We start from the raw sequence: 16135 nt of genomic DNA, 5'->3' as shown, positions 1-16135 counted from the left end.
TATCATCAGAAGTAAATATGGCATAAGAAGAGAGGTAAATCTGCAAAAGTGATTACCTCCCTTTTCAGATCTCTGTACTGATAAGGGAAGATCACTGCGTAGGAGATTGGCGATATGGTCTTGGGAGTTGCCTCCCTTTCACTACGTCATGAGCAACTACGCCAAATGGTATGCTTAAATTATAGTGAAATAGTCAGTATCATTTGATAATTAAGCACGGTCGATATATTTTGTTATCCAACATTTCGCCGAAGAGACCAATCACGATTACGTTTAAAAACCAACTCAGTATATATAGATCCATTAAAAATGACAGAGAATACCGATCGTAAATATAATCAGAAAAAAAATCTTCCTTAGTTCACTTAAAGCAGAAAGGTAACGTTAAATAATTAAATATCGATGGATAATTAATTTATCTGGTAGGTATATACACGGACCATATTAACGTAATTAAGTGGATGCTTTCCCTTGAAACATTAATTAATTCGTCTTTTAATTACAGTGTGTTTTATCTATCTATAGATAAGTTGCGAGGGAATGACTGCTTTGCTGTAATAGGGACCATGGCAAAACATAATATTCCTGGTCTAAATAGTGTGGAACATGTCTTGTCTATCTCAATGAAATAAATATTACAGACTGCCTGAAATGTCATGTGCAAGTCTATGCTATTTCAGGTGTCTGTGTATCACGACAGCGAGCCACACTGAATTCCCAGATTATCATACCATTTCATACATTATTAAGCTAAGTACTATATTAGATATAGAGAATAACAGGTTACTGTCTTTTGAGAAAGGGTTTCTCAGACGAGGTTAGATATGGTCCTGGAAGGGGCGAGGCTTGTCGAGCCCACCCGGACCATATCTAGCCGAGTCTGAGAAATTCCTTCCTCAAAAGACAGTAACCTGTTATTCTTTTTATCATGCCTCTGTTATGACTTTGCATCTTATTTTTTTAATTCGGGGCGCTAAATTTCTGAAAGTACGGTAACCACAAGAGGGTTTTACGCCAAAAAAAGTAGTCCGAGGGTTTTTACCAATAATTTTATAACACAACACAATTTTTGGTACAATCTGTTTTAACAATTTATTTACTGTGTATTATCATAAATATTCAGCAAAGTCAATTAAACAATAACAACAATAAACATCATCAGTGCTGATCTGGCGTAGGAACATAGTGTTCTCAAGTCACTGACTGAGAAAGGTTGATGTTCTCAGACAGGCTTTATCAGGCAGTTGTCATAGTAATGGCATGATAAAATATCATACATATAAGTACAACTACCATGTCGGGAGAGAAAAAATATGATGACTGTGTTTTAAACCATATGAACTGGTACAAACTGACGGACACTTTTTCGGGTACTGCCACCTATACTTCTATATTTCTATTTAGTTTAATAATATTTTATTGTATAAATATACACACAATATACAATTTCATAATTTTACAGACATTATCAAGTGTACATACAAAAGGGTTGGGCCAAAAGTTCTAACAACATTATCGTGGGCCCTTCCCTGAAATATTTCTATGACATAAACAGGAAATATGAGCCGTGTCACGACAAAACCAACATATAGTGCGTTAGCGACCAGCATGGATCCATGCTGTTCGCTTACCAACTCTAAAACAAGTAGAGAAACTGATAGCGAACAGCATGGATCCTGATCAGACTGCGCGGATGCGCAGGCTGGTCTGGATCCATGCTGGTCGCAAACCCACTATGTTGGTTTTGTCGTGACGCGGCTCATATAACAAATTACTCCTCAAACTCAAACAAACACAAAAAACTTCCCAGAAAAAAGGTACTTACTCATATCCTGAACCTCTTAAATGCTAATTTAACTTGTTCATATATTCAAGCGATTTAATTATGTATCAGTGTGTTTAAGCTCATCTTAGCTCTTGTCATAGGCAAATTCATAATATTCGAATAGCATTCGTAAACACCCCCCCCCCCCCCAAAAAAAAAAATAGAAAAAAAACAACCTTGTGACTACATGCTTTAAATTCTAAAACCTTTCTAGTCTAAAACTCATATACATAGAACTTATAATAAGATAATAAGTAGCATTACCCAAAAGATTTGTAATTCCTACCCCTTGGACAAAAGGCTGTCGCCTGGGATTCATTTTTGTTAAATCCTTTTTTACCTTTAAATTGTAGGACATATTAATCGCTTTTAGGTATTTAGCAAGTAGCATTGTCTAAAAGGTATCTACAACAAAATATATCAATCATGCCACAGCGCCAAAAATAACTTTACTCAATGAAATTTACTGTAGGCTCAAATTTTCTGTTTGCCAAGGCCACATTTGTACCTTATTTTTACAAAAACAAAATTGACAAGAACTATTAGCATAAGCTCAGTACAAGTATAAATAGCTGGTCATGACTCACTGTGACGATCAAGTTCTAATTCATGCTCTGAATGAACGAATCCTTAGAAATGTGTGGTCGTATTTATATATTACACTCGTACTTTTTGTCCTAATTTTAGACGTGCTTTAGGTAGGTAATGTGAAGAGAGAAGAGGGCATGCTTATGTATTTAAAATATTTATCGATCATAAGGGGGTGCACGTGTAACTACATGTATGTACCAGATATATTGAGAATTCTAGCCACTTCGAGCGATTGAATAAGTAAGGAATAAATCGTTATTTAAGAACTTATACAAACACATACATTTCCTTGATACGTTGCATGTAATTATGCTGGTGCGCCTTCTGTGTTGTTTCTATAAATATTAATGTAATGATATTTTTATATTTGTCATATTAATTGAGGGACTATGTTCTTGTTTTACATTGGTTTAATTGATTTAATTATGTAGCTTTGTTAAAAAAGGATACAAGTTAAGAACATATCTCGCGTATATATAATGATTTTATAAGCGTATGTAGGCCTATGCAACATATTGAGATACATGTACATGCCGTTTTAAGAATTCAGCTAGAAAATCAGATTACATGTATATATGAAAAAAATATAGATGTAATCCAGCATAATCTGAAGATTTATGGAGAGAATGTACTTGTATATAAGTAATAGTTACCGTACGAGGAATAGGTCTGCATAGTATTTACAGACCCGGGTGGCGATTTGAAGACCGAGAGAGCGTAGCGATCGAGGTTTTTAAAAGGCCACCGGGTCTGTAAATACTATGCAGACCTATTCCGAGTGCGGTAACTATCTTACCTACATGCTCTTTTGTTTTTCTATCCATATATCAGTTTTTAGCTCAGTATTAATTTTATTAATATTACTCACAAGAAACATATTACTTATGTACTTTATCATGTTTAAGAAAGCATTCCAAAGCCAAGCAAAGATACCATCCGCTACGCTCTTGTAATACATTCGTTCACAAATCAGGTGTTATTTGAATATTCTCGTGATTTTCGTGGTGTTTCATTAGGTAATGTACTTGTTGAGTTGAGTCACAGAAAATGAAAACAGAACTTGTCGAGTAGGGAAAGGTAAGATCATTATTTTGATATATGAATACATAACATATTAATAATATAAACAAATACTGAGGAAGATAAAAATGTTTTCTAATCATTAAAACGGAACACTTTATCTTTATATATAATAAATTTCATGGTAAATAGATGATCAGGCTATTTCTTATATAATTAAAATATACGATTTTTTTCAACGGGGTTCTATGAATAAATATTAGTAATACATGTAGTTACACGGTTATGTAAGTTGGGTTTTGTTGTTGTTGTTTTTTATGATGGCTGATTTTAAATGTTCTTAGAATTTCATCCATGTTTGGAAGAATTTTCTTTCCGTGTATTCTTAATTAGCATAATCCGTTATAAGACCGCATGTAAGCACGCGGTCTAGAATGGAAGCGCAAGTCGTATTCTTGGTACTGGTATACAAAATCCAAATTGTAATGTAAAAATAACTGGGAAAAAATGATAAAAACGGTCTTATACTTAAGATGAACTATACTCTCACTGAAAGTAATATTTTGGAAAAGAAAGATGCAGAAGTTGACTTTGATTCGATATGCACCAATAATATAATCTTCGTATATATCCTATAATGCAGAATTGTTAAAATAATGCAGGATTGTGCAAATTCAGACATAGTTGTGGAAATAAATACCGAAAACTAGTATCTTATGAAGCTATATAGTTCGGCAAATATGTTAGGTATACCGAAAAGCAAACTTTAAAGAAAGGCTTAATGTGCGTTGTTATACTCATTAATATCGGCGAAACACAAAACTTCAACGCCAGAACAGTAGCCAGTTCGTTTTTCTCGCAAATAATCTGGAATATAAGTTATGAGGGTACTTACAGCCGTATGCGCTAATTTATTTCGATTAATCTTTAAAATATATATCGACCCTTTTCCTATTCAAAGTGGTCATTATCCCCCCCCTCCCCCACAATATAGCGATATTTTACGGTGACTATTGTATACTGTAATGCACGAGTTTCTCGACCTCACATATTTTCTATTGTATAGAGAACAATAGAACAATAACCGGTCGGTATCTATTTGCAGACCTGTTAACCGGTCGGTAAGTGATTTACTAGACCGCTCTTAACAAAGGAGCCGGTAGGTAACATGTGTTACTAAGTATTCTAGTTGTATAAAATGGCATAAGAATGTTGTTAGCCGTATAAATACTATTAATATACATTGTATTTGAATAATCGTTATAATAATTTTTATAACGTTGTAGTATAATGTTTAATTTAGGTCTAATTAGGGCCTTTAAAATTACCTACTTATTACGCATAACATAGAACAAGAGGCCTACCACTGCGTTCATCAATACGCCACCCCCTTTATTATGTTTCTTTCTTCATCGTATTTAATGGGGTGATTTGTACACTCCCACTAATCCCCGGAAGAGCCTCATAGACGAAAAAAGTGAAACTGCTAATTCGTAAATGTATTAAGTTTCTGCGCATGCGCAAGTCTGCTTTCCAAATGTAAACACTAATGTTCTAAATTATGTAGTATTTTTTCACTCTAGCGTATCATTATATTTAAAAGTAGACCGTTCTAGTCAAAACCACACATTCATTTAAATAGTTCCTTTGCAATAAGCCTGTTGATATATCGTGACAAGTTATGGGTTTATTATCCGAGGGATCACCACTATCTTGGGAGGACACCAAAAGTCATGCTGACCACGTTAGAACGCATGGGATTATACAATTTTTAAACCAATTCAAGAAATTACGTGACCGGACCAAGGACGTGTTGTACTGGGGGGATGAGGTTGGTAAATTTGTTTGTTTGTAATACTCATTGAGATGTCTTGTCTTGGAAAGTTTAATGTAATATTTAGATTTGTTTATTTTGGGATAACAAATTTTTATCAACTGCATGTCATCATATTATTCCTGTGTCAGTGTAATGAATATTGTTAACGCAATGCTGTCAAGAAAGCAAGGAATATGTCCATCTCTGTATAATTGGACAATTCATACTGGATACATTAAAGAGGCATTTATAATCCAGTAGTCTTGAAATATATTGATGTGCCTAGATGCCAAGATATGTTTGTTCTGGTCAGAATCTCACCTCTCATTGCGTAATCTAGTACAATTAATAATTGGACTAATAATTAAGGGACTTGGGCCATGGTTACACGATTTGTGCACTATTTACTTTTGACAATGTATGCATATCTACCGTGAATCAGCTGATCCCATGAATATTAGAGTCACAGTACCTGTGCTCGACCAGCCCAGTGCTCGACCAATACTTCTATTTGTGTATGATTAATGCATAAAAGTGGAAAAACCCTGGGAATTTGTTTGTGCTTTTTGTACCTGACCTGTAACCTCTACACCATGTACAAGTACTCCAACTTTGGTAGAAGATTGGCCATTTTGCAGACAATATTTAACAGTACAAAAATACATTTCTATATTTAAAGTAGCAGTAAAACTATTTAAAACACTGAAATAATGGTAATTTAGGGCAAATGTGGACAATACTTTGTAAAATTGCCTTTACTCTAATGATTCCAATTGATTTCCATAGGAAAGGTGCTTAAAAATTATCAAAACCCTGCTCTCCATAAAAGGCAGGGGTTATGAACATGTAAACAAATATGGCAGCTGTACGGAAACATATCGGGAACACACCACTAAAAGCGTAGAACATTTGTATATTTAACCAAATATCACACTTAACTACTTTTGCAGAGTGATTTTAGTAAAATAAATATGATAATAAGTTATCTAAAACATCCCAATATATGAAAATTCCAAATCTCTTATAAGCACTTTATTTGTCAATGTATAGCATTTCCTTCTTATCATATTTACTCTCATATTTACATCTATAGACACTAAAACATAATTTTTTAAAAATATTTTTGTAATAGAATTGTTGAACAAAAAAAATTATATCTGTTTTTATAAAATAAAAGTTCTGATAGAGATAAAACCACCTGGTCGAGCACTGGTTGGGTTGCCTGAAAAATATAGTGGTTTTATACCCTAGATACAACTCCGTGGTAAATTGTATCCTGATCTGTGTAATTAAAAAGCTCTAGCTTATTGTGAGTTGAAAAGGGCCAGCTTTGTTACAAAAATAAGTTTCCCAGCAAACTTTTTGTTATGAAAGAGTTTTTACGTGATTTTGTAAAAAACTGGTTGAGCACTGGTACGGTGACTCTAAGTGTCATATTTATCTGTAATTAATGAAAATAAGTAAAGGAAGTGGCTAGCCATACGGGCCCGTACGGCTAGCCAAAAGTTCTAGCCGTACGTGAGTCACGTACAACTAGCCAGGACACACTGTATTGGCTAGCTGTACAGCACTTTTCAAAATTATATGGAAGTCGAAAATGCATATGTTATTTTATGACTTTAAGCGAGGACTTGTACAAGACACAGCAATTGTCTTCGTATGTTTACTTTTTAGAGATTATAATCGCCTTGTTGGCTACAGTAAAGAAAGTATACGAATACAGTATATATTTTTGTCATCTCAAGACGTCGAGAAAAAATAGCGTTTGGTTGCAGTTAATTAAATAACATCAATTTAAATAGTTTACAAAACTTTGATAATTTATTTTGTTTCATTTAGTTTAATTTTCAAATAAAAAAAGTATAAAAAAAAACAATAAAAAAACGCCGAAAATAATTGTTTTGGGCTCTGATAATTGCGTCAATTACCGACGATATAGAAGTTTGTCCATCATTAAGGAAAGTTTGCCTTAATTAAGGCTTATTAATTGATTCTGCTTTTATGTTCGATATTTTTAAAATTATCTATACTGTATTTGAAAATTATTAAATTATTTTTGCTTTCCACTGTTTTTTTTTCAGTATTCTTTTTATTTACTTATTTATTTATTCAATTATTTATTCCCCTCCGATCATTATTTATTCGATCCATGTGCTTAATTAACAAAAATGATTTGACAATTCATCTTTCATACAAATAAAACAACAAATCATAAGCATGGAAATCAAGGACGTTATAACTTATAACATACAACTTTAACACTCGTTTAAAGACACAAAATAACATATGCATTTTCGACTTCCATATAATTTTGAAAAGTGCCGTACGGCTAGCCAATACAGTGTGTCCTGGCTAGTCGTACGTGACTCACGTACGGCTAGAACTTTTGGCTAGTCGTACGGGCCCGTACGGCTAGCCACTTCCATAAGTAAAAGTTGAACAATTTTACCAGCTAAATGGATAGGATCAAAGAGCATCTGACTATACTGGTGCCTCATATTTCCATGGTTCCCATAATTCCAAGGTATTAGGCATAAACAACCTCAAGTGCCTCCTAGACATCATGCACCTGCTAGGAGTTTTACTTTTACTTTTTTATTGTATTTTTTTATCAAAATGCTACATATACAACTGAGAAAACTTATTATTTATTCAGATTAAGAGCAAAGTAAATTATATCACCATTTTACTTTCAGTTTTCATAGTCCTTTCAAGACAATTGTCTTTGTTACACAACCATTGAGATGTTTTATAAATGCTATATAGAGAAAATCCCCACTTTCAGACAAGGCTATGTATAGATATACTAAAAAATAAAAATAACTATTGGTTTTGCTTTTGAAACTCTTAAAAGTAATTGCCTTGGAAATACGAGAACACAACTTTACTCACTATGCAGCAAATGGGTGTTAATGGTCAAGAATGTAGTGTACATAATTGCTCACATGCAAGCATTTAATGGAATAATCTATGATGTAACTGACATGTCTTCCCTACAATATTCAACATATTTTCCATAATTTTATTCTTCTTACATTTGTTGTCTGTGTTAAAGATTGCACATAATATGTATATATGATTGTATATGGTCACTGAACTTTTGAAGTATTTCTTATTTTGTATGACATCTTGTTTATGAATTATGACATTTGCACAAGAAAATTTTAACAGTACATTGTATATATAAAGCATAGTCTAACATTAAAGTAAAACAATGTCTAGCAAAACACTAGACCTTGTATTAAATGTTTGTACATGTGGTAACCGTATCTTTGTAAAGTGGCTCTAAACTAGAAATATATGCAGTAGAACCATTTGGTATTTATAGAAAATATAGATAAAGGGTTTTAGGGATTTATTCCAGGAGATTGCTTAAAAGTCTAGCTTATTTAATTAATACAAATACAAATACAAGACATTTATATAGCGCAAAAATGTATTAAATATTCGATTGCGCTGTACATTATTAAGACTATATACACATATGCTTGATCAAGACACTCCCAAACCCAGTCTCGATGGCACAGCCAATCTACAACTCTAGTTAAAAAACAGTCCAAACAAGTATGTTTTAAGTTTGGCCTTAAACTGATTTTCATTGGTAATGTCCTTCAGATAGTCTGGCAATGAATTCCACCATTTAGGTCCCACAATGGCCAAGGATCTATCAGCAAGTTTTGAATTTGTTGATGGTATATCAAACCGAATGTGGCTAGATGATGAGGATCTCAGTCTTTTCCTGTACTGACTCTGGCATTTAGTGAACAATTTACGAAGATACAATGGAGCGGTGCCATTTGCAACACGAAACACAGTCACAATAACTTTGTACATGATTCTTGCTCGAATTGGAAGCCAGTGGAGTGATTTAAGAATTTCAGCACTGGATTGATAGTAAGCAGCTCCAGTGACAATTCTAGCAGCATAATTCTGCACACGTTGTAATTTATCAAGTTGATAGGCTGGAATATCAGCGAATAATCCATTGCAAAAGTCTAAATGTGAATGAATCAAACCGAGAACAAGGATTTCTGCAGATTTCTGAGTGAGATGTTTTCTGATTGCTTTCAAATTTCTTAACTGCATGTGTGCAATCTGACACTTCTTTTGAATATGAATGTCAAAACTTAAAGTGCTGGTCATCTGTACTCCAAGGTCTCTCACATTGTCAACACAGTTGACTTCGACCCCACCAACATTGACACTGGAAATGTTCAATTTCTTCAGCTGATGTCTTGTACCATAAATGATGATTTCTGTTTTGCTATTGTTCATTTTTAACTTAAATCTAGTCATCCATGACACAATATCATTAAGACAGTCAGTGAGTTTTTGGCGAACGATTTCTTCGCTGTGATTGTCACCAGCTCTAATTTTAAATGCCACTTTATGATCGTCTGCATATCCATACAAATCCGCCGGATATTTCTGGACTATTTTGTTAAGGGCAGCTATATAGAGAGTTAATATCACCGGTCCAGCACAAGAACCCTGGGGAACCTCGAACCTCAGTGGTTCTGTATCCGATGAGGACTGTTCAATGACAACTTTCATATCTCTGTTGGTTAAATAAGATTCGATCCACTTTAATGGAATACCCTGTATGGCAAAGTCTTTCTGTAGGATTTCAAGTAATATTGGTATATCGATAGTATCGAAGGCGGCGCTTAAATCAATCATTACAACTATTGTCACATGGCGGCTATCAGCTGTTTCTAGCAGATCACTGTACATTTTCATCATAGCAGACTCAACACTGTGAAATTTACGGTATGCACTTTGGTAAGATGGTAACAAATTGTTGGACTCAATGTGGCTTGAAATTTGGTTCATTGCAGCTTTTTCAAGAATTTTCGACAAGAATAACAGGTTTGATACAGGCCGATAGTTTTTCAATTCTAAGGGAAGGCCTTTCTTTTTCAAAAGGGGCTTAATAACAGCGCTGTTCCACGTCTCTGGAAAAACACCAGAAGACAATGACCGATTCACGATTTCTGTCACAACAGGTGCAAGCAAATGAAGATTTTCTTTCAGCTTTGGTGTTGGCATAACGTCCAACTCTTAATTGTCAGTCAAAGGTCTATACATATTAGTAATAAAAAGTGTGGGGTTATGTCCACTTTATAAAATTGGAGGTGTGGGGTTTTGTCCACTCTATAAAATTTAGATTTGGGATTTTGTCCACTCTTTAAAATTTTAAGGTGTTGGGTTTTGACATGTGGGGTTTTGTCCGTCTTTCTATTTGCATATACAAGTATTTTAAATCAGAACTGTTGCTGCACTATATTGATTATCTAAACTTCCTGACCTAGTGAACTTAAACATCATAAGGTGATGACTACTATGCTCCTAAAAATTTCTGCCTTAAAAAAATATTTGTATAATTTCTGATATTATATATACTTGTATGTCGTATTTTGTTTGCACTTGTAGTCTGCATAATAATAATTACCATTTTGATATAATATTATTTTGGAAAGAGACTTTTTGTGTCGCCTCTACGGATTAGTGGCAACATATAGGGATCACTTCTCTGTCGTCTGTCTGTCCGTCCGTCTGTCACAAAACTTGTCCGGACTACTCCTCATAAACTACTGGTGCAATTTCATCCAAACTTTACCGGAATGATCAGTAACAAGTCTAGTTGTGCATATTATCAGCATTTTCCGGTTCAATGATTAATGTCAGAGTTATGGCCCTTTAATAATTTTTAATTTTAAAGTTTGTTCGGACTACTTCTCTTATACCACTAATGCAATTTCAATGAAACTTTACAGGATTGATCTGTAGCTCAAGTCCTTGCGCATATTGCTTTGGTTTTGCGGTTGAATGATTTTTGGCTGAGTTATGGCCCTATGATAAAAAGGTGTTTTTTTCTGTGTGTTGCCAGATACACAAAAGCTTGTCCGGACTACTCCTCATAAACTACTGGTGCAATTTCATCCAAACTTTACAGGAATGATCAGTACCAAGTGTAGTTGTGCATATTGTCAGCATTTTCTGGTTCAATGATTTTTGTCAGAGTTATGGTCCTTTAATAATTTTTATTTTTAAAGTTTGTCCAGACTACTTCTGTTATACCACTAATGCAATTTCAATGAAACTTTACAGGATTGATCTGTAGCTCAAGTCCTTGCGCATATTGCATGGGTTTTCTGGTTGAATAATTTTTGGCCGAGTTATGGCCCTTTGATAAAAAGGTGTTTTTTTTCTGTGTGTTGCCAAATACACAAAAGCTTGTCCGGACTACAACTCATAAACTACTGGTGCAATTTTATCCAAACTTTACAGGAATGATCAGTACCAAGTCTAGTTGTGCACTGTCCATCTGTCTGTCCGTCTGTCACAAAATTTGTCCCAACATGAAATTGGCCATCATGAGGCGACACATGTGATTACTGATCGCTCTTGTTCATTATACAAATACATTTTATTATTAATAAACATGTATAGTCTTGGTATATGGGGCACTGCTTTTTATTAATAAACAAAAGCTGTTGGTAGGACAGCCTACTTGACTATTTTGAATGCTTGATTGTAAAATTAGAGCATGAAAAATGTAAAATAAATTCAGTTCAAAAAGGGCCATAATTCTGTTAAAATCCGTGTTAGAGTTAGGGACCTTGGATAGTGGCCTATTATACTCTTAAAGAAGTGTCTGAATATTCAACTCATTCCCTTCACTAAAACTTAACCAAATCCTGATACCAACACAGACACATGTACAATATATATAATAGTAAAAATCATGTCACTTTCTTTGAACATGTGTACAACATGTATTGATATAGCAGTGAAAAAAATCATGTCACATTGTTTGAACATGTTTACAACATGCATTGATACAACAGTTAAAATCATGTTACATAACCTTCCATAAGTAAACTTATATCATCTGAATGGAAATCAAATTGGAACAAAGCCATATTTAACAAACATCATGATATTTATAAACCTCTGCTTTAACCCATCTTGTAAACTTTCATGATCAGGTAGATATTGAATAGGACACATTTTTAGCAGGCTACAGTGATGCTCCTGTTTGTATAAGTTGCAATGAATATTTCATTGTCAGACATTTCCTCCTTTAATAACATGATCTTGGGCAGGTTGGTGATAGATATTACTAAGTAATTATCACTTTCAGAAGTTTATGACTCAGTTTTAACCCTTTTTAGGTTTTATAATCTTATGTTAACATTGCTATTATTGAGCGTGGTATGGCTTGTAAGGTGTCATTGTGCCATTAAACCCAAACAAACAAAAAACACATTCATTGTATGTAAATCATGTAATAGGAAATAAGTGATTACATGAATTGTATATAAGTATACAGAGCGTACATGTAGTACATGTGCATTATTGATTTCATTAGTAACAAACTAGCAGATTGAAGACCTCCTGAGACAAAAGTAATTTAATAGTTGAGTGAATTCTAGGACTATCAGTCAATACTTGGCTCAACATTGATTCTTTGAAGATCTGGTCAGATCTATATCATTACCCATGAGACATTAAAAATTGAGTATATTATACTAAGCTAGCCTCTGTATATGTATCCAGCTGTATGTCTTTAATTAACTTGTCCAGTTTCTGTTTTTTCAATCAGTTTTCTGGATAACAAGGTGAACAGTCAATAGCATAGAGTAAGGGTGTCAAGGTCAGCAAAAAAGCTAACCGTTTAAATGGCGACCTAGTAACTGTGGTGCACCGATTGCACAAAAATATTCTTAGATTTAAAACATTTACTTTGTTTCTTAATTTCAAGATATAACATTTAGTTCGTATTTATTAACAAGATTACAAAAGATATCCAATTAAAGAGTAATCATTTTGCCGCCTAAGGGCAGTACTATACACAATAAGAGAGCATGCAGTCAGAAAAACGCAAGTTTGTACAAGTTAGATAAATGAGCCGTGTCATGACAAAACCAACATAGTGCGTTTGCGACCAGCATGGATCCAGACCAGCCTGCGCATCCGCGCAGTCTGATCAGGATCCATGCTGTTCGCTTACAAACCCTATTACAAGTAGGGAAACTGACAGCGAACAGCATGGATCCTGATCAGACTGCGCGGATGCGCAGGCTGGTCTGGATCCATGCTGGTCGCAAACCCATTGTGTTGGTTTTGTCGTGACGCGGCTCAAATACAAAATGTCATATTTTGTCATAGTAAAAGCAAAGGTAATTTATAAGATCATTGCTATTGGTCTTGTACTAACCCGTTTAAACAGATAAACATGACACCCCCAGTATAGAGCCTGCGGTCAGATTGCATAGAAGTGTAGACTGACATGGCTCTGGACATTTGGCCAAGGCTATTTATTTTATATTTCACCAGGGTAATTAGGGTTCAGTTAATCAATATAGAAAAAAAAATGCTATGTCATGTTGTTAAATGCTTTTGTCACCTTTTGTCACCAGTTTAAAACATGGGTTAAATATCTATCCATACAGAGTGACCAAACTATAATACTGTTGAAGTGTTGGCTATTTTTCTTTTTCATTTGTTATATTTAACATTAGACAGGATGTAACTCTAGCTAATTGCTCTTTATAAGTTTATCATGCATTCTTGATTAAAATTTTGTAATAACAAGGATCCCTTATCAGAGTAACTATATAGATACTAGATGGAGAGCATCGGTTTTTACGTATGTATATATGTATTCTAGGCTTAATGAGGGTCCATCCACCCCTTAAGGCACTGAGATGTAACTGTCCCCGGACATTCCACCATTAATGTCCTTAAAATGTTATTATCTACCAAAAGGTGACCCATAAATTTTAAATTCAGTAATTCACTGAATGATACGAAATATGTACATGTATGCAAGTTGATCTTCAGCTTGATTTGGCCCTTGACATGGTATTTTATACTCTTGTCTGGACAGTGTTTATTCTTAATAGGCTCTAAAACAGTATTAAAATTTAAAAAGTGTAAAACTATGATCAGGCACAGTGTGGGTGTGTTGATACAACAGATTTAGGTTTATTTATAGAAAAAAAAAACTTGATCTCATTCAATAATTGTTCTGTGTCAAAAATCAGTACTAGAAGAAAATGTGAATTGATTTAAACAAAAGATTGACATTTCTAGAACGATTTTTAGGACAGTCAATAATAAATTTAAAAAAATGAAAGTGTAATATGAAAATGTTTATATATTTGTATGTGTAAATCTTGGCAGATATATTTCTTGGTCTTACTAGGAGTAAATCTGAAATAAAAAACAGAAAAAAAAAGAAAATGAAAACTGATGTTGAAGAGTTTTCAGGACATAGTTCCGTCACCTTAGTGCAGTAATAGGTTAACTCCTATTAAATCATATTAGGAGTTAACTCATAACTGCTCCCCAGGGTGAGGATATTTGCAAACTAAAATGCTTCTTATTATGCATTTCATTGACTGTCTATGCTCAAAATTAAATATAATAAAAAAAATGTTACTGCCATTGCATATGCTTTCAGAACTGACAAGCCAGTTGCTTTGAAAATTTTAAATATCATTATCAACATGTATTTTGCAGTGAAGCATGATTATTGTCATACATTTCTTTAACTTTTCATGTATCTTCTGTTGAATTATATAAGAAATTTGTTTGCTTATCGTCAGAGGCCTTTCGTTTTAGCCGCTGAAATAGCTCATATGATTGTACCCTTTTCAGGCTGAATTTGGCCATTACAAACAATTGTTTTAACATATAATACCATATTGGTCAATTTCAGGTGGAGTATATGCTGGTAAAATTCGACCATAAGAACAGAACTGCCAAACTTTCATTAAATGCTTTACCTGTCTTAGATGAACTCCAGAAAACTGAGAAAGAGCATCCAGAGTAAGTAAAGGAACTGTATTTTTGTTGAACCAGTAATTGACAATGACTTTAAAGCAGCATGCCTCCATGAATTATGAAAATTTTAATGAAAAAAATTAAAATGTATTAAAAAAGTAAAATAGAATCAATTTAATAAAAAAGAAAGTAATAAATTAACGCATTGCTAACTGCTTTCAAAATTTACAAAAATTACCAAAACAAGATTAGAATATGCAAAAATAGCCCATACTGTGTTAGCAACACAGAAGAAATATCATTGGTTACAAATATTGAAAATTAAGTTATTTATTGCACATAACATGTAAATTTTTTCTTGAATTCTGAATTTTCTTGAAATATTTTGACTCATCTGGAGGCATACAGCTTTAATCTTTTAAATTTTTGTTGTGGACTAACTATACTATACTGGTTGTAATTACTAATCAGGTTTATCAGGTCAATGGTTAAGAAGGGTGATCTTTGACTTTCCAAATTTTCGCTATCCTTGTCAATTGTTAAACAAATTTTCTTGAATAAGATAGGCTTTTAGCAGCTAAAATTATTTTTGTAAGATAAGAATATATAAGATGAACACATAGTGTTGAATTTTATTGTTGGAAATATATTGTTTATATTGTTACTTTCAGCAATCACCCAACAACATGGAGGCCAGAGTACGCAGCATATATGGTGGAAGGTACTCCAGGAAAACCATACGGGGGCATGATGGCTCATTTTAACCTTGTAGAATCCAACATGAAACTAAGGTTTGTTATTTCTTACTATTTTAGTATGTTTTTACAGCTGTAAAGTTGAAGTTATCCATGTGTTTCCTATTCCATCAGTTTTTATCAGTACCCGTGTTCTATAAATTATGTTTTTCAGTTTTAATAAAAGAATTTATGGGGTGTCCATGGCCGAGTGGTTAAGGTCCTTGACTTCAAACCCTTTGCCAGGGGTCTGTACTCTTTGTGCCTGAAAGTTCGGATGGACCCTCATTAAAACATAGAATATACCATGAATATACTGTTTGCGACTCTCCATGGTGGGTTTTAAACCCGACA

General features: G+C 33.8%; 1 protein-coding gene across 1 annotated transcript in view; it reads left to right on the top strand.

Annotated features, from left to right (window-relative positions):
- The first annotated feature begins 4949 nt into the window (after positions 1-4949).
- The window catches only part of LOC132757496 (glutamate--cysteine ligase catalytic subunit-like), a 37699-nt gene continuing 26513 nt past the window's right edge, over positions 4950-16135 (top strand). The window contains exons 1-3 of the mRNA XM_060748793.1: positions 4950-5267; positions 14983-15092; positions 15719-15838. Of these exons, the coding sequence (XP_060604776.1) occupies positions 5118-5267; positions 14983-15092; positions 15719-15838 (380 nt within the window). The 5' untranslated portion in view covers positions 4950-5117. The remainder of the gene's footprint in view (positions 5268-14982; positions 15093-15718; positions 15839-16135) is intronic.

This window comes from Ruditapes philippinarum, unplaced genomic scaffold (genome assembly GCF_026571515.1).
Source record: "Ruditapes philippinarum isolate M1 unplaced genomic scaffold, ASM2657151v2 ctg1267_1_1_1_1, whole genome shotgun sequence".
Classification (NCBI taxonomy): domain Eukaryota; kingdom Metazoa; phylum Mollusca; class Bivalvia; order Venerida; family Veneridae; genus Ruditapes; species Ruditapes philippinarum.
The sequence above is the reverse complement of the archived record's forward strand: the minus strand, read 5'-3'. Positions and strand labels throughout refer to the sequence as shown.